At 38.9% G+C, this 23,345-nt stretch overlaps 3 protein-coding genes across 11 annotated transcripts in view; 1 reads left to right on the top strand and 2 right to left on the bottom strand.

Moving 5' to 3' along the window:
• The window catches only part of GABPA (GA binding protein transcription factor subunit alpha), a 32,327-nt gene extending 21,868 nt beyond the window's left edge, over positions 1-10,459 (bottom strand). The window contains exons 1-4 of one of the 3 annotated variants that reach the window (XM_064523650.1): positions 10,205-10,459; positions 7,318-7,418; positions 3,146-3,290; positions 793-877 (exon numbers count right to left, since the gene is read on the bottom strand). In XM_064523650.1, the coding sequence (XP_064379720.1) occupies positions 793-877; positions 3,146-3,290; positions 7,318-7,394 (307 nt within the window). In that variant the 5' untranslated portion in view covers positions 7,395-7,418; positions 10,205-10,459. The other 2 variants (XM_026096215.2, XM_026096216.2) reach the window with 2 other exon arrangements.
• Positions 10,460-10,501: 42 nt separating this feature from the next.
• On the top strand, positions 10,502-14,735 carry ATP5PF (ATP synthase peripheral stalk subunit F6). Of its 4 annotated transcripts, none has more exons than XM_026096221.2 (5): positions 10,502-10,611; positions 11,073-11,252; positions 13,218-13,342; positions 13,869-13,912; positions 14,619-14,735. In XM_026096221.2, exons 2-4 carry the CDS (start codon positions 11,083-11,085, stop codon positions 13,904-13,906), a joined length of 333 nt encoding a protein of 110 aa, XP_025952006.2. In that variant the 5' UTR covers positions 10,502-10,611; positions 11,073-11,082; the 3' UTR covers positions 13,907-13,912; positions 14,619-14,735. The 4 variants fall into 4 exon arrangements, with proteins under 4 accessions (XP_025952006.2, XP_064379751.1, XP_025952007.2 ...); XM_064523681.1 differs by having other exon boundaries at positions 10,532-10,554; XM_026096222.2 differs by lacking the exon at positions 10,502-10,611 and adding an exon at positions 10,667-10,804.
• An 869-nt stretch (positions 14,736-15,604) lies between these two features.
• Positions 15,605-23,345, bottom strand: part of JAM2 (junctional adhesion molecule 2) — a 33,313-nt gene continuing 25,572 nt past the window's right edge. For 3 of the 4 annotated variants that reach the window (XM_026096217.2, XM_026096219.2, XM_026096220.2), the window contains 6 exons: positions 22,138-22,343; positions 20,694-20,796; positions 18,818-18,925; positions 17,984-17,999; positions 17,003-17,036; positions 15,605-15,834 (listed from right to left, as the gene is read on the bottom strand). In XM_026096217.2, coding sequence (XP_025952002.1) covers positions 15,802-15,834; positions 17,003-17,036; positions 17,984-17,999; positions 18,818-18,925; positions 20,694-20,796; positions 22,138-22,343 — 500 coding nt within the window. In that variant the 3' untranslated portion in view covers positions 15,605-15,801. Of the gene's footprint in view, positions 15,835-17,002; positions 17,037-17,790; positions 18,000-18,817; positions 18,926-20,693; positions 20,797-22,137; positions 22,344-23,345 lie in introns of all 4 variants that reach the window. The other variant, XR_010392362.1, reaches the window with a different exon arrangement.

Below are 23,345 nucleotides of genomic sequence, written 5' to 3'. Positions count from 1 at the left end.
GGAACTTGTTGCCATTGCTTATTTGCAAATACAACAAACATTAGAACCACTTATAGCTGTTTCCAGAGTCCCATATGCAGTTTCTCAGTGAGTGACTGCAGTTCTTTCACACAGACAGATGAAGGGGACACAGTAGAAAAACAGGGCACAAAGCAACAAACAGAGCTACTAATTGCTGAGGATTGGACAAGGTGAAATCCTCATGTGCCTGACACAGCAAACAAATAAAGACTATGTATCAACAAATACCCACCCAACTGGTTAATGCTCATCTGTGACAATGGTTCATTTCAAATTCTCATCCAAAGAAAACAGGTAACAGATGGTGAAGCCAGCCTTTCATACCAATTTTCAGATAGGTGCATGTACTCTCATAAGCCAGCTATTCAGGAAGTACACAAGCTCACACTCCTCATTAAGACAGGACTGTCATATAGCTAGATAAAAATCTTTTGCCTGCTCAGATGCTTGGTCTGATACGAATAACTATTCGCCCTTAATGAAAGCCTCATACTCTAGACAACTACCACTATTTGACTCAGGTTTTTTTTTCTTTACTGTGAAATCAGTATGAAGTTATTGTAAAAGAAAAAAGACGCATCAGTCCACCATATTTATTTTAATTACTACTACACATAACCATGGTATACAATGGAAAGGACATTCTGAACCTACGTGACAGTTCAGTTATTTTCTTCATATTACTGCTAGAAAGAGTAGAAGATTGATTTTGATCACAAGCACTCCAGCAATATTACTTTGTCTGTACAATAGACAAAATTAACTACTTACCTTGCCTAGATATTACTTGCACACTGAGTTGAACTGTTCCATCTGTTTTTACTCCTTGATCAAAAAGGCTGCGATCTGGATCCAGCTTGAAAAAAGCAGGAAAAAAAATGCATTAGTCTCAGTTACAAGAAATGTTTACTTTCCTTCAGACTTTATAAATACTTAATATCTGCAGTGAATTTTCTAAAGAAGGGTGCAAATATTTTTATCACTAGGTAGACACAGTACACAACACCACGAACTTCATCAGAATTTGAAATTTGTCACCCTGTTCTGATTAAGATGGTGTTTCACCTACAGGGACGTTCTCTCAGTTTTTAACATCTTAATAAATATTCTTGTCTTAAAAGTAGTATTCTTCCTGTTATTTCTGGAAAGGCCAAATATGTCTAACTACAAATAAAACATCCAACTGAACACCAGCTGAAATACTTGTACTGTTTAACGTGTGGTGGTGCCTGTAGAGAGTGTGGCAGGGGTGGGGTGGAGGAGTAAAAGAAAGAAAATTCCATTGTGGGGAAATCAGCAATCTTTTTGCTGTAGTCCTTCCAGTACATGCTGATCAAAGATAACTATCTCAGCTGGCTTTTCCTTTAGAATCAGATTTCCTCTGAAACCTTAGATCTTGCTACATAGGCAGTGCTAACACCAATTTAAATTAATCTTTCAGTCTTTCTGGCATGGTCTTGTAATAGTTTTCTGTCATTGCATAAGGTTCTTCCCTTTTGCCCAACAATCTTAGTGTAATTACATCACTCAATTTATTTTACTCAGATATATGAGTAAAATATATATATATATATATATTTTAAGCAAAAAATAGTACTTATATTCTTCTCTGTATTATACAGTTTAAAATGACATCTCATCTGCAGCAACTACACAGAATTCACTGCCTGATGTCCAGAGGAGGCAGGGAAGAATGTCAAAAGCTTCAATTTCTACTGGAAATCATCTCTTCCCCCTACCAAATTCAGTCTTTTTTCTTCTGTAAGACTACCTTTTTCCATTCTTAACCTTGTTAAAATGGAAATGATGGTTAGGAAAGATGGTTAGGGTGGGGAATCTCTAATCCCACTTTTTAAAAACATGTTGAAAAAGTCTAATTATAAATTTAGTTCACCTAAATAAAACTTAGCTTTCTTCCTTTTCCATCAGCAAGTTACTGACATGTACACATGTACTTCTCCATAACTCCACTGTATTTATTTCTAATGAAAGTGACATTCTGCCACAGTCTGAACAGCCTATGAGAAAATTCCAAAAGCAATACCAACAGAGCTTTAACAAGACCACAACAGCAACCTGGTTATCCATCATAATTTAGAAGTCTTAATTTTTTCATAAGGGTGTACTTGCAAAACTCCAGGATCTAAAATACCATCCTTTTTGCCTTGTTAAATGCTATTATATTGGTTCTGAGAAGTTACTGTATAATACTACTAATTTTTGAAATATTTAATATGCAATATGAAAGCAATTAGAATGATAAGACTAAGATCTAGAAACAGGAAAGTAATTTCTCAGGTTTCACTACGCCAAAATTTACTACAGATCAGATAGTTGCCCCTTAAGAACTTTAAATCTTTTTCACTACTATCCAAATCATGAAAATCTCAAAGTTGTGCTAAATATACCATTGATTTTTCTGGTACTCCAGAAAACTGTGAAGGACCAGTAAGAACACAAGGACAATAGAGAAGGTTACCAAGCTTTTATCTACGGCAGCTCTATTAAAGCTTTAAATGAATTATCACAAAATAGTACATTAGTACAGAAGTTACGCATCAGTCTGGGAACAGTACAGTAACCACCTATTTCAGGCTTTTGACTGCCAAGAATGTATCATTATGGTAAACTTCTTGTGTAACGTTTTGCTATTTATGCACCTGAAAACTATAAAAAACAAACTTTCTCTCTTTATTCAGAGATTCAAAGCAAGATTAGACTCCCAGAAGTTCAGAGAGCAACAAACGATGTGAGCTACCTTAGGAACTTTTACTTAAATAGTATTGCCATTGCCCTCATGCTCCTAAAATGCAATGATATTCTTTCACTTGGAAGGGTCTTTCTGCATTCGAGTTTCCCCTCCATTCTCCCCTACACCTCCCCATGAACCCCTTTGATCTTATATGATCCATGAAGTCTTCCAATTTTATTTGTACTGATTTAGTGTGTGCATATTAAATAGTCAGAAGATGATGAGGCTGACACAATTATACTCTTAATTGTAATTTATATACCAAACGAAGCATGAACTCCATGAATGGAAGAAAGGGACTAAGTACGTAAAATGCTTCTCAAAAAAGAGTGTAAAACCTTGAAAGTAATTTTCCACAGTCTTTCAATTTACCTGGATATCTTGCAGACAAATTTCATGTGCATCCAAGGAACACTGCAGTCTGGGTTCCAGCAACTTCTTAAGATTTCCAATTGGTTCATTGATGTCAATAGCTTGACTCACAAATTCTGCTGTGGTATAGGTTTGCTCAACGATGCTTAAATACCAAATGAATACAACAGATCATGAAACACCAGCACTGAAATTGGTCACTACTTTTCTTAGAGACAACTGAATTCCACTACCATTGTGCTTACGTCTGTATTTAAGTGAACTGCTTCATGAAATGCATGTAGTTGAGCCCACCTCAAGTATGTTTTATCAACCAATTACATCATTAAACAGTATAAGCAACTAAATAATTAACTAAATTTCTATATAACATAACAATTGTGTTGGATGAGGTCAGTTGTAAAAGCTTTCTTGTTTCATTCAAAGTCCCTACATATTACAAAGATGTATGAACAGAAGTATCTTCAAACATTTCAGTATCACTTGGAACTTTGTATCCCACTGTAATAAGCTTTCGTTCATCACTTCTCAAATTTACTAGTATTTATAATCTTGCCTGATCTAGAAGTGATTTAATGTCTTTTTACACCAAGTTCTGACAGTTGTATTGTATCTTTATAATTAGTCAAGATGTAAAAAATAAGAAAAGCTGTAACTTTGATCCATATGGCATCATACACATCAGTTATGGTTTATATTCATTCTAAAAATTTTAGTGTTTCTTCTTAGAACACAAGTGCATACTGTTAAAACATGCTTTTACTAAATATATCCAAGTCTTTTTCTAATTTTTTATTAACATTCAGAGCTCTTAATGAATGCAGTGTTCCTACCACTAGGCACCATGTTGCACTTGCTCAGTGCAGCTTTATCATCATGATTCCCAATTACCTACTCTTATTAGGCCCCTCTGCAGTTTATCTTTGCTGATTCTGGCTAACCCATGCTAATTTTGCATCATGTGCAACCTCTGTTGCCTTCCTATTCATTCCTTTTGGATTACTAATGAGCATAAACAAACAAACTCTACAATGGATTCTATGAAGGAAGATCTTATTCAGTTATGACAGTAGTCAGCTTCACGTTAAAAATCTTCATTTTATATGCTCTTCAAAATTTTGGCAAGATTTGTGCTGGGGAACAAAGATAGTTTATTCCTTCGATCATGGCAGAAAAACTCTTCAGTTGCAAATCATTTAAAAAAAAAAAGTCCGATTTGAATTTTAGATTTGTCTGCTGTTTGCATTCTCTCCCAAAAATGGCTTATTGTTTCTTCTTAAAGTAAATAGCTGTTATTTGGGGGAAAAATAAATTGTAATTAAACAACTTTTTAAAGTTATTCCTAACCTAAAAATAGTGCCTAAACAACTTGATGAAATGTCTTGGATAGTTAAAAAAAATTTCCAAGAGGTTTCTGAAAGTTTTACTACTTCCAGACATTGAGTCTGGAATCTCAATTAATTAATCCTCAGATCCCTTTTGCTTTCTTCATAATGCACTCCCCCACCCCAAAACACATTATGCTGGTAAACTGAAATGATTAATGCTATCCATTAAGAAACAATTATATTTTATTAAGAAACAAAGTATAATACACAGAGTACTTAACAGAGGAAGAAAAGGCTGCATGTGTTGAGTGAGGATAATTTACCTTGTTTAACAAGGCTATGATTTCAAATTGCTTGATAAGGAGATAAAGTGTCAGTTATGACCCCCGTGATTTATGGAGAACACCACTAAGGAAAATCAGAACTAGCAAATAAGGCTCTTTAAATGCTGCACTGCAAACTGTAGCAGTTCTAGGGCTGGTTGATGTGCAGCTCAGATGTCCCATACAGCAGAGGGCCTCACTGTCTAGTAATGGATGTCACTTTTTAAAAATTGTGGTCATAGTCCACAGGGAAAGAAACAGTCCCTTTCTGACCTCTTTAAGCATCCTGCAACCTGCATCGAACAGGCACAAACTAGCTTTCTAACAGGGGTAACTGAAGAATGGGCTAAGCTATTCACTAAATGCTTAAGCAGAAAGCTTGGGATAGAGTTGAAAAAAGAAAATTCTCTGAGGTAAACATATCTGCACAGTAACCTCTTCGATACACATTTCTCTTTCTTCCCTCCTCAAGTCTCTGCAGTTAGGCCAAACACTGCAGAATAATCCTTACCCAGCTCTGCAGTTCACTTTTAAGATCAATTTCTGAGGCTGCAATAAGTCAGCCAGAGAGATCACTAATAGTATGCATAATCACTAGGTGCATACTAGATTACCTGAAAATTCCAGATTTTAGGACTGATGTCTCCAACTGGGCTTTTAGAACTCTCTAAGTACTATATAATATTCTACATTAAGTGATTAAATAAATCTAGGCACTGCTAGCACTAGTGAAATCCTCATTGAAGGAAGAAATGCACTTCATGTGATAACCTTTTTCTATTAAAAATAGCAAACTTTACATAGGAAAGGGGTAGAACATTAGAATGGGAAGTTTCTGTGACACTTGGAAAGAGTTGTGCGGGTGTGGAAGACAGTGTTGAAAGCAGAACCTCTTGAGAAAGCAATGGGATAAATTAACAGCTGAATAAAAAGAAAGGGAACAAACAGCGAAGTTTGGCCCAAGAAAGATCAAAGAGAAAAGCTGAGAGAGACTGGAACAATGGAGAAGTACAGTCAAAAAGCAGGAGTGATGTCATTTATCTCTGTGCCAAAAGAAAAGGCTTAAACTGCTCAACCCATGTCTTTACTTCTGAATATCAAATTATTGCCAGCCAGGTATCCATTAGTTTTGATGAAAGGTAAATGGGCTTCAGGAAAAATCACATTTAGGTATTAACACAGAATAACTGTTAAAGCAGTAGCATACAGAGCAGCAGACACATAGCAAACCCACCCTAACCTTGATGCAAGTGAAGGGGGGAGATTTTTCAAGTAAAGGAACTAGTCACCTACTAAGTTAGTGACTGACTGATGAATGATGACTGCTAGGCAGGGAACAAAGAGGAAGAAAAATACCTCCTGTCATGCAGAATAATTGTCTGTATCTTTTAACCAGTCACACAAGCTTATGCATACAAGTGACAACCAGAAGGAACTACAGAAACTCGTAATCTTGCAAAAGACATCAGCGACATGCTATGGCTGTCATGCACTAAAATGACTACAATATACGGCACAGGCATTCAGAAATCTCATTTTTATAGGACTCGTATCCCAACAACAATCATGAGAGTTGGCCTCTTTCAGTTTACACAGATGGAAATTAGAAACTACATGGATAGTCAGTCTGTAAGAATATATAAGTAGCTCAGGACAAGGAGAAACTAATAAATGGTTCAGAATCAGTCTTCCAAAGCAAGTTCTTAAAGAGTAGGTCATCTACACCTCAGCTATCTTGTCCCACGCATTAACCGCCTCTCTGAGCTATCAAAAATAGTGTGAGAATCAGGAAGGAAGCATTAGGAAGAAAAATTAGGTTGAGGTAAGTAAGGTAAAGAACATCAGATTTCGGTATCTATAGTTTCAATGGACCTGTAATCTCTAATATGGAGAGAATATCATTTCTACTGTACTGAAAAAGTGACCTTGGGTAAGAGTAAAGCAATTGACTGGAGAAACTGAAAAGTTCATTTCACTTATGGAAGGATATGCTGGAGCTGTATGGTTCACAGCAAGTACATGTGGACATATTCCTACAGACATTAAAGTTAGGGGAAAGAGAACTATGAAGAATGAAGCAAGAGATAAAGCGGTTTGGGATTCAAGCAATTAAGATGAAGGCAATGCCCTACATTGCTTTCCTATAGTGGCTACATTTCTACTTCAATACAACCATTTAATTAGATAACGAACATAAGAACAGAAGAGAGCACACAAAATGGAGAATGTTGTTTCCACATTTTTTCAGCTTTCTTGCCGGATAAAATCAACAGCAGGAGTGCGGAGGTCATACTGACCCGGTTACTTCTGCTAGCGTAAGGTTATTTTCTGCCTAGCAAGAAAACACTTTTACTTATTTCTTAACACTGGCCATGTCTGAAGCATTACAGAATAACTAAATAAGAAATCTGAATAACTGAACTTATTATGTGCAGCCATAAATCTGAAACCAATTAAAGAAAGAAAGAAAGAAAAAAAACAGTTACAATACAACGACCCAAAAAGCAAAGACAGTACATACCTTTCTTCAGTGCATTCTTGTTTCTCAGTTCCATCAATTTCTATTTCTATCAGCTCCTCTGCATCTCTCTTAGTCATGGCTAAAACGTCTTAAGAACAGAACTATGAACAGAAAAGAATTTTTTAGGAAGTTACAGGCAAACAAAACTAGATGGTGGTTGTGTCCTATCAAACATCACTTAACCAAATAAATGGACAGCATTTTAACTGTAAGAATTCACCTTAAAAAATATGAAAAGCTAATACAGATTTCACAAAACAGATGACAATACTTGTTCCTTAAATGAATGGAAATCCAGGACTATAAATGGAAATAAATACAGAGCCCAAAGCCTGTTTTACATGGTTTACATGCATCCATGTTTATTGGATACCTTTGGAATGGGTTGGCTACAACTTTTAATGGCTGGTTTCAAAGAACTTTTGAAAGCTCTTTGAAAATGTTTAAATTTTGCTGTCCATATTCTGGTACATATCAGCCTCCTAGAAAGGCTGGAAGATGCTGCTTATAAATTCAAGCAGTACTTAAAAGGGCTGGGCTAAATTTCTGCTCCTTGACATATGCATAAGTCACTACAAAAAGGGATGTGCACAGTGACAGAATTCACTGATGACTGAGAAAACTGAAGAGTTGCAGAAAGAACTCATGATCTTGAGCAACTTAAGGCTGAAGAAATTTAATAATGGTAAATACAAAGTGACACACAGTGAGTAAATATTATAAGAACACAGCAATTGCAAGCGTATAGAACTAGATAAGGCATTCTGGAGTCCCCTGTGGATTGGGCTCTAAATGGGCATCTGGATTAGTAACCACTCACTCTCTTTATTAAAAAGTGTTTTTTATTTTTAACTGATGAATTGTTTGACAAGGTACAGAAACACAAGAAAGCATACATTAACACAATAGTGTATAAACACAGAATGTGCTTGCATCTTGCATGGCTGTACTACAGCCCTGGTTACCCTGCCTGAGAAGCAGGCAGCACAGGCACAGACAGCACACATAGAGAGGAAAAAGATTGTTCCACACAGCAAAAGAGCAAGAAAGGGAGATGACGGGAGTGAAAAGAGGAAGAATCATATTATGAAAACACGTAGAGTCATTAATAGTTCAGAGAAAACCAACGGGGAAGATTATTCAGTCTATCTTGCATGTGAATAGAAAGAATCCTGATAATATGACCAGACAGCAAGTTTAAAGCAAAAATCAATGTCACACAAAGTCTAATGAAACTTGTTGCTACAGGATGATGCAGAGACAAAAGGCGTACACAGGTTCAAATGGGACTAGACAAATGCATGCAGATCAACTCACCAGGAGTTAGTATGTAAAATAAAATAAACGGGGAAAATCACCCTAAGTGTCAGCGCTTAAACTCTCCACAAGGAAGATGCCTGACTAGACCAAGTACAGCAGCTGCCTGAAACTAGCTAAATAAATAAATAATTGCAAAACATGCAAGAACTAGTTCTGGCATCTGTTTTCTTCCTCAGAGCACTGAAGACATATATTGTTCATGTTAAGCTTCCTGGAGCTTTCTCTGAAGACTAGCAAAGGAGAGTACTCAAGCAGCCTGTTAGGAGTGTTAGGCAGTAGCAATACTACAACACCAGCATTTGCCTGGAGGAACATACAGAACTGTGCTTGAGTTGTGCACATTACAGCCTGCCAATTTCTTTTTTTTTTCCCCAGCATATGAAGCCCGAGACCTGTTATCCAAGACAGATTCTAACCATGAGATAAAGCCAGACACAGACCTCTGCTAATGTAAGAGAAGGCCCTCGTTAACAAGGCTTTTCTCCCCTCTGCATGACAGCTCACTGCTACTCTAGTATCTTTGGAGTTCTCCTCTTGTTGCAAACTCCCAAGTGTAATTATTCTGTTAAAATCTATCTTTTCTTCCCTTGAACACAAGGAATTAGGCTAGGGCATTGTGAGAGAAGCACAAACTCTACTAGCAGAATTAGCATTTGTTATTCTACCAGGCTATTGTGAAGTGGGGACAATTACTGGAGCCCATGTGCATTATCAAGAAATAATCTTTTAAAACCACAGCCTCTGGAGATATTTGTGCTAGTTTAGGAAGCTCCCACTATAACAGGGATTCAGTTGCACATGGAGCACTTGGTACTACCCATTCGCGTTATTACTCTAACTGACAATTACCAATATAAACTACTGTGTCAATAGATAACAAAGTAGACAATTTATCCTTTTGGATTTCACTTTCGGAAATAAACAGTTGAGTAGGATTTAAGGACATGCCAGGACTCAAACGTTTTCCTCCCTTATCAAGCATCAGAAGCCAGAAAGCAAATCCAAACTAGGGAAAGCGATCGTGCAGCAGGGCAAGTATCTGGGCAAACACCAGGAAGCAAACTAAACAGGACCACAAACATCCTCTCAGGCTTTCGGCCAGAAAGAAGCATTACTGATGGCAAAAGCAGTTTTTGAGAGAGCTCAACATGAGGACGTTGCCCCAGAGCACGCGCGCATCTCGCCCGGGCTGCCGAGCCCGAGCCGGGCCGTTACCCGCGACGGAGGAATTTCCCCGCGGGGCCTCGCGGAGCCGGCAGCGGGGAACTGGGCTCCCCCTCCTGCCCTTGGCGGAGGGCGGCAGTGCCGGAGGACCGCGGGCCGGGGCAGCCGGGGCCTCGGGGGGGAGCGGCGCCGCCGGGCCAGAGCCCCTCGCCGCGGGGGGCCACCGCTACGGCCGGGCCGCCAGACCGCTCCTCCCCGCGGGCCCGGGTCCCCCCGCCCGCTTCCCCCCTCCTCCCCGCGACGCCTCGTCGTTGTTTGAACCCGAAACGGAAATGAGCCGCGCGGCGCCGCGGAGAAACGGAAACAAAACACGGGCCGTGCCGCCGGGCCGCGCCGCGCTCACCCGCCGCCGCCGCCGCCGCCCGCCGCGCCGGCCCCAGCGGAGCGGCCGCCCAACACCCCGCGCCCGCCGCCCGCGTAGCTCCGCCGGCTGCTGCCGCCGCTGCTGCGGCCGCCGCCCCTTGCGCGCCGCGCCGCGCAGGCCGGCACCCGCTGGGGATCGGGCGGCGAGGCCTAGTGCAGGAATCGGGCGGGGAGAGCGCGCCTACACAGCTCCCTCCCGCGCACAGGTGCGGGGACTACAGCTCCCGGCGGCCCCCGCGCGCCCGCCAATCAGCAGGCGCCCCTCCCAGCTGGCGTCGTTCGCGCCCAGCCGTTTCCCCTCACCCGGAAGCGCTTCGCCTACTTCCGGTGGTAAGGGCACGGCAGCCGTTGCTCTCGTGACCCTCTCCCGCCGCCTGCAGTGAGAAGGTGAAGCGGGGCCGCGCCGCCAAGGCGGCTGCGGCGGCTCCGTGCGCGGAAGCAGCGCTTAGCGGCAGCGAGGCGCGCGCCGCCCCAGCGTGCTTTGCGCGGGGGGGAGGGGGGCGGCTTCCCGGCGTGCCTAGCGCGCGCGGAGAGGCGGGGCGGGGCGGGGCCGGCGTGAGGCGACGGCGGCGCAGCCAAGGTGACCGCGCGTCGCCTTGCGCCCCTCGTATTGTTGTTGTTATTATTATTGTTATCTGAAATCCCTGTTTGTCTCGGTGATGCTGCGGAGCTGGTCGCCGCGTGTGGTGGCGGGTTGCTTTTTGAGTTCAGGGACTGCTTGAGCGTTGGCTGCACGCTGGTTTAAATAACATTTCTGCTTTAAAGGTTATCTCTGAAAGTGCTTTCTCTACTTAGGTTGGAGAAAGACCTAATTGTTTCTCTTTTACTCTTTCTTTTATTTCTCTTAGCGTATTCATCATGATTCTGCAGCAAATACTGCGGCTTTCTTCCATTTTTCGCTCTGCTGTTTCCATACACTTGCGCAGGAATATCGGCCTCTCAGCTATTGTTTTTAATAAGGCAAAAGAGCTTGATCCAGTCCAGAAGCTCTTCCTGGACAAGATCAGAGAATACAACACAAAGAGCAAGTAAGTAAATAAAATTGTCTTAAAGTGAATGGCAAACTGAAAAGAGATGTTGATTTTGATAAACGTTAAAATATGTTAGTTTTTTTGTAGCCTTGTCTCTAAATACTTCAAGGTATGCTCCTGCGTCAGTAAGAAAGTTTCCAATAACTGCTGGGGTCACCAAGGGAGAAGACGTGAGTTCTTTCAAAAAGGCATTTAAATGTTTTAAGTATCACACTGATAAACTTATCTCTCTCTACTGATGACGGAGGGAAGCTAGAAAGAACAGTCTCTTGAGCCTAGTTTCACTTGAACAACTTCCCTGTAAGTGCCTGTATAAAGCTGTGTAAAGTGTTTCAACTAAATACTTTAGCTTTTAAAAATGGGTGAAGGTTGGCACAATTGTATGCCCTTTTTTAGCAGCATAATACTGATGATGCAGCTTTCGCTGTCAGACTTCCTGGGTAGAATGATAGTTAAAGCAGAACGTACTCCTAGGTTAGAAGCTAAATTTGGAGGAAGGATCTGAATCTAGCTCTTGCACCCTCAAAAGACACCTGAATCCACTCAAAGGCTGGCTGATATGTGGTGATATTTCTTCTCTTTGTGATGGTGTATGTTAGTGTTAGAATGTATCGAGGGAGAAGGTAGGCAGTGTAGAAAATGGAAGATGCAGATTTTTTTCTCTGGTTCAGAAGAAGTTGCCATATTACCTAGTGCATTGACCATTCCGAAACAGGTTTCTGGCTTGCTCACAAAAAAACCCAAACCAAACCAAAAAAAAAAAAGAAAAACCACTGAGCAAGTATAATTTTGCTCCGAAACAGGTTTTTAGGCTGAAGTCTTTTGTGAACAGAACTCTTGCTTTCTTGCAGCACTTAAAGTGTCACTGTGATAGGCTCATTCCTGCATACCTGATAGAAAAGGTACAGTCCTTTTCCCCTAAGAAAGTGAAATAAAATAAAGTTGATGCGGCTCTCTTTCTTGTTAGAGAGCTAAGGCACTTGGTTAAGTTTTTTGCACACTGTGGAAACATCAGCATCTTTATTCTTACCTGTGTACGTGCTCTGCAAATAAAAAAAAAATGTGTTCTAGTCTGGGGAAAATGGAAATTCTTCAGTCAGATTTTCAGAAGCTTCATGGAAATGATGTCCAAGGGCAACCGAAAATTAATGGAGGGGTGGTTTAATTAATTGGGAGGCTGGTTCATTAAAAATCTAAAGTTAATAAGTTGCTTCATTCAAATTGAATCTTAAGCTCTTGTAATGAACTATTTTAACAGGAAACTAAGATTATAGTCATTCTGTGTCATGCTCAGACTGTTGAAGCAGAATGTGATATGTGATGTAGCTTGTTTAATTCCTGTCTTGGGAAGGAAGTAAACCACTTAGCCATGCTGGAAGAAAATGTGGATTCCCCCACCTTCAAAACAGCCTGCAGAAGCATGTTTTCTGTGGCTTTGCCAACCATAAGTGATATCAGTGTTGGTATTGCAGAGTATGACTAATCTATAGAGTTACTGTTTTGTATTCTAAGAAATTCCTGTCCGAATCTATCTGAATGCAAGGTCCGTTTTGTTTGTTTGTTTAGTATTCAAATCATGTTCTCTTTGCAAGAATAAAGTTAGTCAGAAATAGCAGGGGTCCAAATCACAAGTTTGTCCAGAAATTGCACCTGGAACAAATCAAATGAAAAGTCCTCCAAGCCTGGATACTCAGCGTTGTTTTGTGTGTCAAAGAGCTGCCACTGTGGCTTGGATTTTAATTAGCCATAGCAGAAAGCCTGTACTTTCCCCTGAGAACCTTGTTTATCTCTGTGGTAAGTAAGCCCTACAGCATGCCCTATTTTGATTCTTGGAAACATTTTTAATTGTTTGCTTTAGTTGGTTTTGGAAGCGATTTTTAATTCATAGATGGAGGTGACAGTGTAAAACTTTCATGTGACGTTTCAGAACTGAACTGTTAATTGGAACTTTTTATTTTTTAGACAGACTGGGGGGCCTGTTGATGTAGGCCCTGAGTTTCAGAAAGAAATGAATGAATCACTTGCCAGACTTCGACGGATGTATGGTGAGGGAGACCTAACCAAGTTTCCAGAATTTAAATTTGAGGGTGAGTAAATAATCTTACTTACCTTCTAATTACAAGTAAGGACATATGTGGTCATTAGCAAGTTTTTTAAGTTAATTCCTATTTAGTTTTTATGTGGACCGTTAATCTCAGGTAAGATGCCCTCCGTGAATATCATTGCTTTTGCGTGGTCAGCATCTGACAGTCTTTCTCTAGGCTGTCTTAATTAGTCTTCACAGACCCTGAAGAAATAGCCCCCTGAGGCCCTCCTCTTGCATTTTCTTTTATTCCCCAGAAGAGGTCAGCAGACTGTCATTTCAAGTTCAGTTGTCTGCAGACTGTATTTTGTAACTTCTGTAAGCTCATCTGGAAAGTCAGTGATTAGTAGACGAACACAGAACTGAACTTTCTCCTATTCATGATTACTTGTGACTAAATTATGTGAAAATGATTTTTCTTCAATTATTTGGAGGTGATTTTTGTTTAACTGCGCCAAGTTTGCATTAGCATGTTTTTATATTATTATCCAGATTGATTGTGACATGTTTGTTCTGATGTGTTTATCTAGAATGTGGAGGGACTGCACCAACTCTGTCTGCCCTATGAGATAAGGCAAGCTTAGTTATTTAAAGACAGACTCATTTCTTCAGCTCTTTTAGTTCTTTTTTCTCTTGCTTATTTACAGATATACAACTATAAAAAGCACTAACCCCTTTATAGTTTGTACCTTTGCACCAAGAAATCATTTCTCAGAGTTTTTAGAAAGTGGAAGCTCTTTTGCTGAGCAGAGTTGACACTGTGCCTTCCATTCTGTTTATCTGCTATAAGACACTAATTAAGAGAAAAGCACACCTCAGTTACTTGTTCTTGTGTGAGAACTATGTTGGAAGTAATAAGGTATCATTTTGTCCAGTAATGTTCTGGTTGATTTCTTCAGCTTCTCTATTGCCCCCCTGCCCCACCCCCCCTCTCCCCCCAAAAAAGGTGTTTGGAACAGTGACCTTCGCTCAAAGTTGTTTGGGTAGAATGCGACTAAGGTACATGTCTTACCCTGTCAGAATTACTTAGATCATCTTCACCTTCAAGGAGCTGTACATAAGCTTTTTCTCCAATGTGCTTTATTATTTAATGCACCCCTCCCCAAACATCTCCTGGCACAAGCAAAATTAAAATGAGTTGTATGCTGTACAACAGCTCATTTTAGCTCACCAACTTAATTCTTAGTTTCCTTTCAATAGCATATGAATTGTGGTGTTTTGAGGCTGAAGTAAGAAGAAACTAATGTGGCTTTTCTTCTCTTTCTCTCTCTTACTGTCAGAGCCCAACTTTGAAGAGACTCCAAAGTGATCACTGCAGGTTGTCAAACAGCAGTGTACTTCTATGGAGGTGCTGAATATGACGTCAGTTGTAACTCAATAAATGTGTTTCAGGTTGACTTCAGAAGTGTGAATAAGTTCTTAAGTTTATGGTGATTGTCTTTATTGTAGTCAACATGATTCAGTAACTGAAAGAGTTAACTGAGAAACTCTTGCTAAGTTATATTTTAGTACAGAGACAAGTTATAGCACTGATAATGAGACACCTAGAACAGTTTTGAAATTACTTATTTTCTTGATTTTGTTTTATCCAAAAAAGCTGCTGCAGACGCAGTCTAAACCCTGAATCTGTGGCATAGCTATGTAAAAGCGATGGCCCTCCACAGCCAAAAGTGTAAGCACAAGCACAGTCACTTTACACTTTTATGGAAGCAACTGGAGCCTGAAGTTTGTGGGGTTTAAAAAACAAACCACAAGCTGAACAAGCCACAAACACTTCATAGTGTCAGGAACTATTTATTTGTAACACTTCAACAGTCAGGGTCCAGATACAGGAACTTTGTTGTGGTGGCTTTTTTTTTTTTTTTTTTGACTTCAAATTACATATGCAGTCTACTGAAAGAGGCATGTACTTCCTTGCAGAAGAGGCATATGCTGTAGGCATTTTGCATTAGACAATAATATAATACTGGAGCCTCAATTACAGGAAGCTTTGTTCTGTCAGGATAGCAAGTTAAAATCTGCATAAGGACTTACGCACTGATGTATGGCTTTGACATATTTAATGTAATGTCAAGGCACTAATAAAACTGGAGTCAGGACTGCAGGAGAGTTTGAGCCCTTCAATCTTGGTGGAGGCGTAAGTTGTAAGAAATACTCTTTAATAAAAAGTCACCTCTGAAAGTATTTGGAAAGACTGGTCCAAGCTGTAAAAGGAAATCTGATACTGCCAGGTGTATATATGAACAGAAAGAGCTCTTCACACAAATTGACTTTTATAGTCTGTTTATTTCTATCTTTAACTTAAAAAAAATGCAACTAATACACAGTGGGTTGACTAAACATTAGTTTCTATTTTCAGTGTGTAGTACATGGAAACTATTTACAGAATGGAAGTCAAAAGATCCCTTTGATATTTTGTATAACAAGTAGTCATTTGCTGTCCCTCACAGAGGCCGAAATCTTCTAAATAACAAAGGATTTGGTATGCTTGAAATCCTAAAATGAAGTAAGCAAGGTGACATAAGTAATAGTTCAAAGACTTTTAGCAGATTAACATTCAGTGGACATTTCAGAGGAAACCAAGGCATACAGGTTAAAAAGAGGAAGTGTGCCTGAAGCATTGTCCATATTGGTTAATGTATTTTCCTTTCTGGAAAGGGCAGTCTGCAGAATTCACTCTTACATAGAATAGAGTTAGGACCATATTAAGAAGAATATACTCAACAGAAAGCTGTTTAACACTTCAGTTTTTTTTGAAGTGAAGCATTCATTAAATTGTGAATTTAAAGTGAAGGACTTCACTAATTAAGATCAGTAAACAGATACCATTCTGAGCAACTAGTTAGTCCCAGTAATTTTCTTGCATGTATACTAGATGAGGAAATAAACTTATGCTATATATTACATTCTGTTTTTTAATTAAAGGGTGGGTTGGCTTTCAGAGAGTTTTTAAGACTAGTACTGTAGCCTTAAACCATAGATACTCAAATTAAGTTGTTCCTAGCTGAAGCTTTAGTTGAAGCTCCATTCTTTTTGCACCAGTTTGAAAAGCCAGAGCAATGCACACCTGCTTAAGTCCTTTGAGCTCTCTCAACCATGAAGAGTAAAAAGGTTCGTAATAAGTTTGACTTCAGTATTTAGTCAAGCCTTTTAAAACCATATAAGCCTTACAGGAACTAGAGCCCAAACTCCTCTCACTGCTGCCTTGGAGTTTGTCACACTGTTGGTTTCTCTGGTTAGTTAATATACACAAGAGTGGAAGTCCTTCTCACAAAGAAGTATGGCATGGCTAAGCAGACAGTAATTATAGAGATGAGATCAAATGGCATTCTCTCTTTTTAGCTGGCCTGGTGCAATGATGGGGGAAGAAGATGGAAGACGCCAATAGGACAGGGAGATGCAAGAATGAGGTATAGCATGAGCAGGTAGAACATCTGGTCAGTGTAGTAAAGAAAACTCTCAAATTGTAGAGTATATAGCAAGATGCTGTAGTAGTATGGCACTTAAACAAAAGGAAGTCATAAATAGATAAGGTATCTCCAAGTACTGGAGGCATGTAAACTTGGGGATGGGTAAACTTTCCTTGTGTCTATGATATTTTTGCAAAGGAGTTTTGAACAAACTAAAACTTCTTTAAACACACTACTGAATGCAAGATACTTGCCTTTTCACTTGTAGATTGATAGTTGGACTTCTTTCTGTTGATAGAACAGGATAGGAAGGTAGGTTAAGTAGTGACTTTTCTGGGTTTAGTTTTAGCCCTTTGAGAACTTTGTGAATGTAATTGTCTTCATTTCTAATAATCCTAATTTTTTGAGAAGAGAAAGAAACCTACAATATGTATAGATATTATAATACCTCCACTGAAAGCTTTTTAGACAGCTGTCACTGTCTCATGAACTGCTGCCAAGTTACCTTCCCTAGCTTGTCATTTTAAGGCTTCCAGTTACGCTGTCTAGTTCATGACCACTATAAGAAACAAAATATTTTGAAGTACTTGCATCTGTTGCCCTTTTTTTTTTACCTGCTATCACCTGCAAGTGATAACGTAAGCTTTTAAAAGCTCTGCCCCCACCCAAAGCAAGGCCAGCCTTGAGTAAAGCATACAAGTTTATCCTTGTGGGGCAATACTTGAACAGACTGAAGAATTCATAGTAGAAAGAGAAATATCTACTGGGAATTTTAAGTGCCTTATATAAATCTATATCAAAGGAGTAGACCAGATGACCTTAAAGTCCTTTCCAATCATATTTTTACAAAATAGTTCTCCAAATAATATGCAGATACAGATATGAGTAAAGCTCAATTTGGCCCTCAGCATCTCTTGTCCAGTTTGCTTTTGGAAAGGAGAAAATTGCATGCCCATAGCTGAATTACAGGGTAAATCATAACTGTCTATAAAGATTTATTAGTACACATTTGTTAGTAATAATGTTTAATTCATTCTCTGACCAGCACGCTGATTCTAATGAAGGAACCAGTCAGTGTGCAGGATCAGGTTTATTGCAATGCTCAGGAAAGAAGCCTGTACAAGAATCATATAAGAAGGACTTTAACAAAGAATCACAGTTACTAAATCATCAGAAACATAATTGAAGTTTACAGTGGCTGGTATAGCACTTGTATAAAACATCAGGATACTTACTGGGAAGAGCTTTCCTCTGAAAAAGAAGAGAAAAATTAAAAAAGGTTAGCACAAGAACAGTTTCCTTAGCTGTTTTAACATTATTTGAAATATTTGCTCACAGCTTCCTCAGCTCTTTAAGTTTTTTTCTAGAAAGAGTTGCTGAATCAAGTTTTTCTTTGTGATAGTGAGTTTAACAGAAAAGCAGATTAGGTTGCTTTCAAAAGTAATTTAACTTATGAGTGATCATGAACTTTAACAGCAGCTCTGTTGGCCGGTCACTCTCGGGCAGCAGACTTGCTCAGACACATTTGGGCATCCCCCTTCTTGCTTGCTGTGCTGAACTCTACAGGCACTAGTGTAAATGCCGTGGTGAAGTTGCTCCGTGTCAGCCACATACTGCTGTAACCCTTAAAAGCAGGTTTTCTCCTTGTGTACTTTCACCACGACCCAGAAGAGGGAGCCGGTAAGTTCACCTTGGTCAGAACAAGTGTTAGCTGTTCAAACCTTAACCTATACAAGTTCACTGGCATTGTAGTTTTTGTGTTGCCTTTCTTCGCAATCCCCTCTCAAACTAGGACAAAGAGGCCCTAGAAGCCAGGGTGCTGTTTGGTAGCCTTAAAGTCCTGAGCAGAACTCTCGGTAAGCAACTGCACAAACATCACCATTCGTAATGTATCTTTTGCAGTAGAAGTGGACAGAATAAAAATGTCTGCAGAATAAAGCTAAAGGTGCAATACTCCTCAGCTTTAGTACCATGGATTTAGGGCCTTCATGAAAAGGAGGACATGTTACAGTCAGCAGAAATACAGCCATTTTCTTCAAACAAAGAAAGATAAAATTTGTTTTACTTACTTGTAAAGTAACCCTTTTTTTGGGCATAAAATACTCCCAGGCCACATAATGCCATTACCAGAGCCACAAATACTACAGCAGCAATTATACCGCTGACATTAAGGTCATCTGTAATTACAAAAAGATAACCCAATTTTATAAATTACAAAAGTTCCATTGGCTAGATTTTCCCCATGATTGCTACAGGCACTATTTTTATTTTTGCCCAAGTTGTATAAATAAGTTACAAACAATTAGATGTCAATGAACAGTCTGAAAGGCTGAAACATTAACTTCAAATCCTTACTCCAAGTCAAAAGTAGAGCAAGAATAAGAGGAGTCGAGAGGTACATACTCCTTGTTTTATCTTTCCTAAATAAGTACTATGCAAGTCACATGTCTCTAAGGGTCAATATCTTGAAATCTCTAAAATTTAAAGTCTATTTGAATAAATATTTTCATATAAGGGTAGTTTGACTAAAATAATCAAAACAGCTGATGACAGTGTCAGGACAGTCCTGAAGAACTCTTCATGCTGATGAGTTATTTAGAATTGAATGCTTTTTATTTTAAAACAAGAATGCTTTTTACAATTCAACACACTAAGGCCACAAAATATTTTAGTCCAGATATCTAAAGTTAAATTCTACATTGTGCTACTGAAAAGTCTAGTCATTTTTATTTTAAAGGTGGTGAGTCATGCCCATTTCCTGATATAATAAGGCTCAAGACCTTCAGGCAGTCATCCGTTTTCAGAAGAACATCAATAAGCAGAGGTATTTTCATAGGTTTGTTATCTGACCAATTACTTATTTGAATTGTTACTTTAAGCATTACAGTTGGGGATTTTGCCTCAAAGCTTATCAGTTTGTGTGTATTGGTTGACAGCAACTTGGGACTGGATGAGTATTTCCACAACAGAGAAATTCTATCTTGGCTGCTTGTTATATCTTGGCACTTACTTATATCAAGCAGGAGTGCATTAAAAGCCTTGATAAAGTGATTTTCAGCTACCTTCTAAGAAAGCACCAGACAGCTCTTTTGTGGAATTCCTTGAGAGCAACTATTAAAGCAATTCTGGTTAGGATCTTTTAGAAGCTTCCAGTATTACATATTTTTTTTTTATATATATATATATAAAATATATATATGTACATATATATACATATACACACACACACACACCCCAATTTTCTTCCCAATCAAATGTGCAAGAGCTAGTTTTTATTTTGCAGAAGCATCCATACATTTTGGGTTACCATGGATTCTGCCCTTCCAGCCTTTGCTAAGTTCTTTATTAACTAACAAATACTACACTTTACCTACATTGTGCAAGTAGAAGAGAAAGAGGCAGCAGAGTTTTTGTTTGGTTGGTTTTAAGATACACCAATCTTTTCAGCTTTCTTCTGAAAGGTATAAGTCATTATTTTCAATTAAAGTTAGAAAAGTGTTTCTGATCTGTAATACTAAGGTCTCACAGGAATTTACTTCAAAAGGGAGGCTATTCATAAAGAAAGAAAAAAAACACAGCACAGTGGACTGGTAGATTATGCTGTACAGCTTCCACAAAAGCATTCTGAAATAATAAGGACCTTATATGGACACTATTTTATGAAATTCAGTGTTTTGCAACTTAAAGGCTGGCTACTGCAATAATTCCAAGGTACTCAACTAACTGCTTTTCTGTAAAATACATTAAGATCTGTTTGTGCTTAAAAAAATAAAATACTTCAAGTAGTCACAGCAAATACATAGCAGGCACTCATAACAAGAATATCTGATTATGGCATTTTGGGGGAGGAATTGTAAAAGGATATAATTCAATCTGGTCTTAGCTTTCTAGTTGCATCATGCAGTAAAATCATTCCTATTGCAAGACTGTTTTGCTTTGACATACCAACTTGCATTCGCTTCACTGAGCATTTCTGAGATAATCCAATCCCATTAGAGGCTTCACAGAAATACTCTCCAGTGTCGTTCTTTGTAACTGTGTTAAATAGCTGTTAAGACAGAGTCCAAAACCATTATCAGAATGGAACAAAAATTCAGAATTTCCTGTTGGATAGAAATTGAAATGTCAGCAGTTGGTTTTTCCAAAATCTGAAAGAAAGTGAGAAATCCTGATCTCAGTTTGGCTTCACAGTTCACTTCCCTAATCATATCCCCTGGTCCTTATCTTCAGCTACTGATGCATCTGGAAGACCCTGTTGGACATTTCAACTAAATGGAAGGGTATCTACAAGGTGTTTCTTTTTGAGAAGATTAGTACTTTCCAATAAAATTCGTTTTTCTAGACCTGCTTCAGTTTCAGAATCCTTGAAATTAAAACATTTTCTTCATTTAATGAAAAATGAACCATTTCATAAGTCTTCCCATTTAAAAAGCAGACCATTTTACAGAAATTGCACTTTCTATGAATTATTCCAATTGAAAAAATGCTGAACTGCACTCCTTATCAAATATTATTGCCATGAAAATTAAAGGGATCAGTTCCAGTGTTTCTCTGTAGTTTTTTTTTCTTTAATAATTACACCCGTTAGCTTTTTTCCCTTTAATATAACCTATACTTTAAGACTAAGATTTTTCAGAAGTGATTACTGATTTTGAATAGTTCACCTAATTTCCAGTGTGCTGAAAGATCCACAGCACCTCTCAAAGATTAGGTACCTTTCTGTTTCCAAATTTGATCATCCACAATAATAAGGTTCTTCTAGAATGACATTTTACTTCTGAAAGATCTTAGCTTACAATCCATCGTGAATACTTAAACAAAACAACAACAAAACCACCTTAAAGAAAGATCAGCTAAGGAGGAAAAGAAAAAAAAGAAAAGGCTAATTCTGGAGAAAAAACCCACTACCTTATGCTTACTTACAGCCTCTACTCACTCTTATTGATTTCACCAGTACAGGACTGGAACCTTTAAATACCACTGAATTTCACAGATTCTAGACTATCCTTAGATCTGTGCTCCCTATTAAATTGTGTGAAATTCCTATTTTTGATTTTACAGAGCTGTTGAATATACCTCTGTTGAAATACTGACAGATCATTTTTACCTGGAAGTGGTTAGCTAAGTGACAAGGTGAAAAGTGTCATTTTTTTCTGGATTCTGCTCCTTAATCATTACTGCAGCCTTACAATCCATGCAGCCTTACAATCCACTCAGTTTATTTCACTCAACCTCTAAGGTTTGCCATGCATCTGGGGAAGAGACTATCCTTATGTATTTGTCAGTACATATTTCAGCATGACATTCATCTTGGATTAAGACCACTGTGCATCACTGTACTAAACATTAAAAAATCAGTCTTCTTAATAGTTGGTTATTACAGTCTTACCAGAGTGCCTGACTTTTTATTCATGGTGTAAGTTATATTTGCTGCTCTAGCACCGCCTGTTCCTGTCTTTTCCAGCAAGGCAACGCCGTTTTTATACCACTGGTACTCGGATGGAGGAGACCCTTCAGTTTCTTTGCAGCTCAGTTCCACTACTGTTCCAGTCATTGCGGAGCTGGGTACCTCACATACCGGAGTGGTCGGAGCAACTGCAAAAACGAAAGTTACTGTCACATACATGCTATCTATATGACAACAGTTTGACAGCCACTGATGACCAGAAAAGCACTTGAGTACATGCTTAACAGCTTCCACGTTAATGAACTGAGAGGGGCTCTGGAGAAGGGCAGAGTTCTGCTAGGTCATTCTAAGAGCACAGCAACATTTGTGAGTTGCTAAAAGCAGTGGAAGACAGGAGCCTAGTCCCAGCCTCCTCCTCCACGTGCTGCACCATCCTGTCTCTGCTCTATACACTCTTCCAACCCCAGGTAGTTTGTTCCAGCCTACTTCCTTAGTGGAGCCTCTTGCTCCTGGACAGAGGAGTGATGTCTCAAGGAATCCTGAGTCCAGCATTTTTTCCATTAGTATTTAAAAAGTAAAAGTGAGGAGGAGGAAAGAAGTCTTTTTGTATTTAAAAAAAACTCTGCTTTTTAAAAAAAGTGATTGTCAGAAAGTATCATCAAGTTTGACTGGCCACCATCACAGCCATTGTGCAAATCCCAGGCCCAAAGCAATTGTCTATTAAATTTACCTTAAAAATTAAGAAACAAACAACCCACGAGTCAGGTATTTTATTACTCTTTTTCCTCTGTAGCTCTCTGAGCAGTGTGTAAGGAGTTCAAATGCTCTCTCCAGGTTTTGTTGGAGCATTCAGAGAAACTTCAGTCAGGTTCTGCCATGCCTATTCTTACTTGTCTGTTCCTATACCAGTCTCTCTGCCTGCAAGTACAGATAACCCTTTCTGCATCCCAGATGCAGGACTCTATTCCTTCTGCCATAAAAATAAAAGTCTTTTCCACTTCATATCTTTTATTACAGAAATATAATCCAATTTTTCCTGGCTGACTTTAATAAACCATGCAGATCTATTCACCGTTAGTTTTCTTCTACATAGCTTCAAGTCACTGCCCCCTTTTCCCCCCTAAAATTATAAATACTTTAAGGTGTCACTTACTTTTAAACTTAAAAGATTCACAACAAAGAACCCTAAC

Source organism: Dromaius novaehollandiae, chromosome 1 (assembly GCF_036370855.1).
Source record: "Dromaius novaehollandiae isolate bDroNov1 chromosome 1, bDroNov1.hap1, whole genome shotgun sequence".
Classification (NCBI taxonomy): Eukaryota; Metazoa; Chordata; class Aves; order Casuariiformes; family Dromaiidae; genus Dromaius; species Dromaius novaehollandiae.
The sequence above is the reverse complement of the archived record's forward strand: the minus strand, read 5'-3'. Positions and strand labels throughout refer to the sequence as shown.

What these genes read in the sequence shown, in the direction of transcription:
- ATP5PF (XM_026096221.2), top strand. Translation starts at nt 11,083, where the DNA reads ATGATTCTGCAGCAAATACTGCGGCTTTCTTCCATTTTTCGCTCTGCT. An exon ending in GAATACAACACAAAGAGCAA is followed by an intron (nt 11,253 to 13,217) that starts GTAAGTAAATAA and finishes TTTATTTTTTAG; the next exon opens with ACAGACTGGGGGGCCTGTTG. An exon ending in TCCAGAATTTAAATTTGAGG is followed by an intron (nt 13,343 to 13,868) that starts GTGAGTAAATAA and finishes GTGTTTATCTAG; the next exon opens with AATGTGGAGGGACTGCACCA.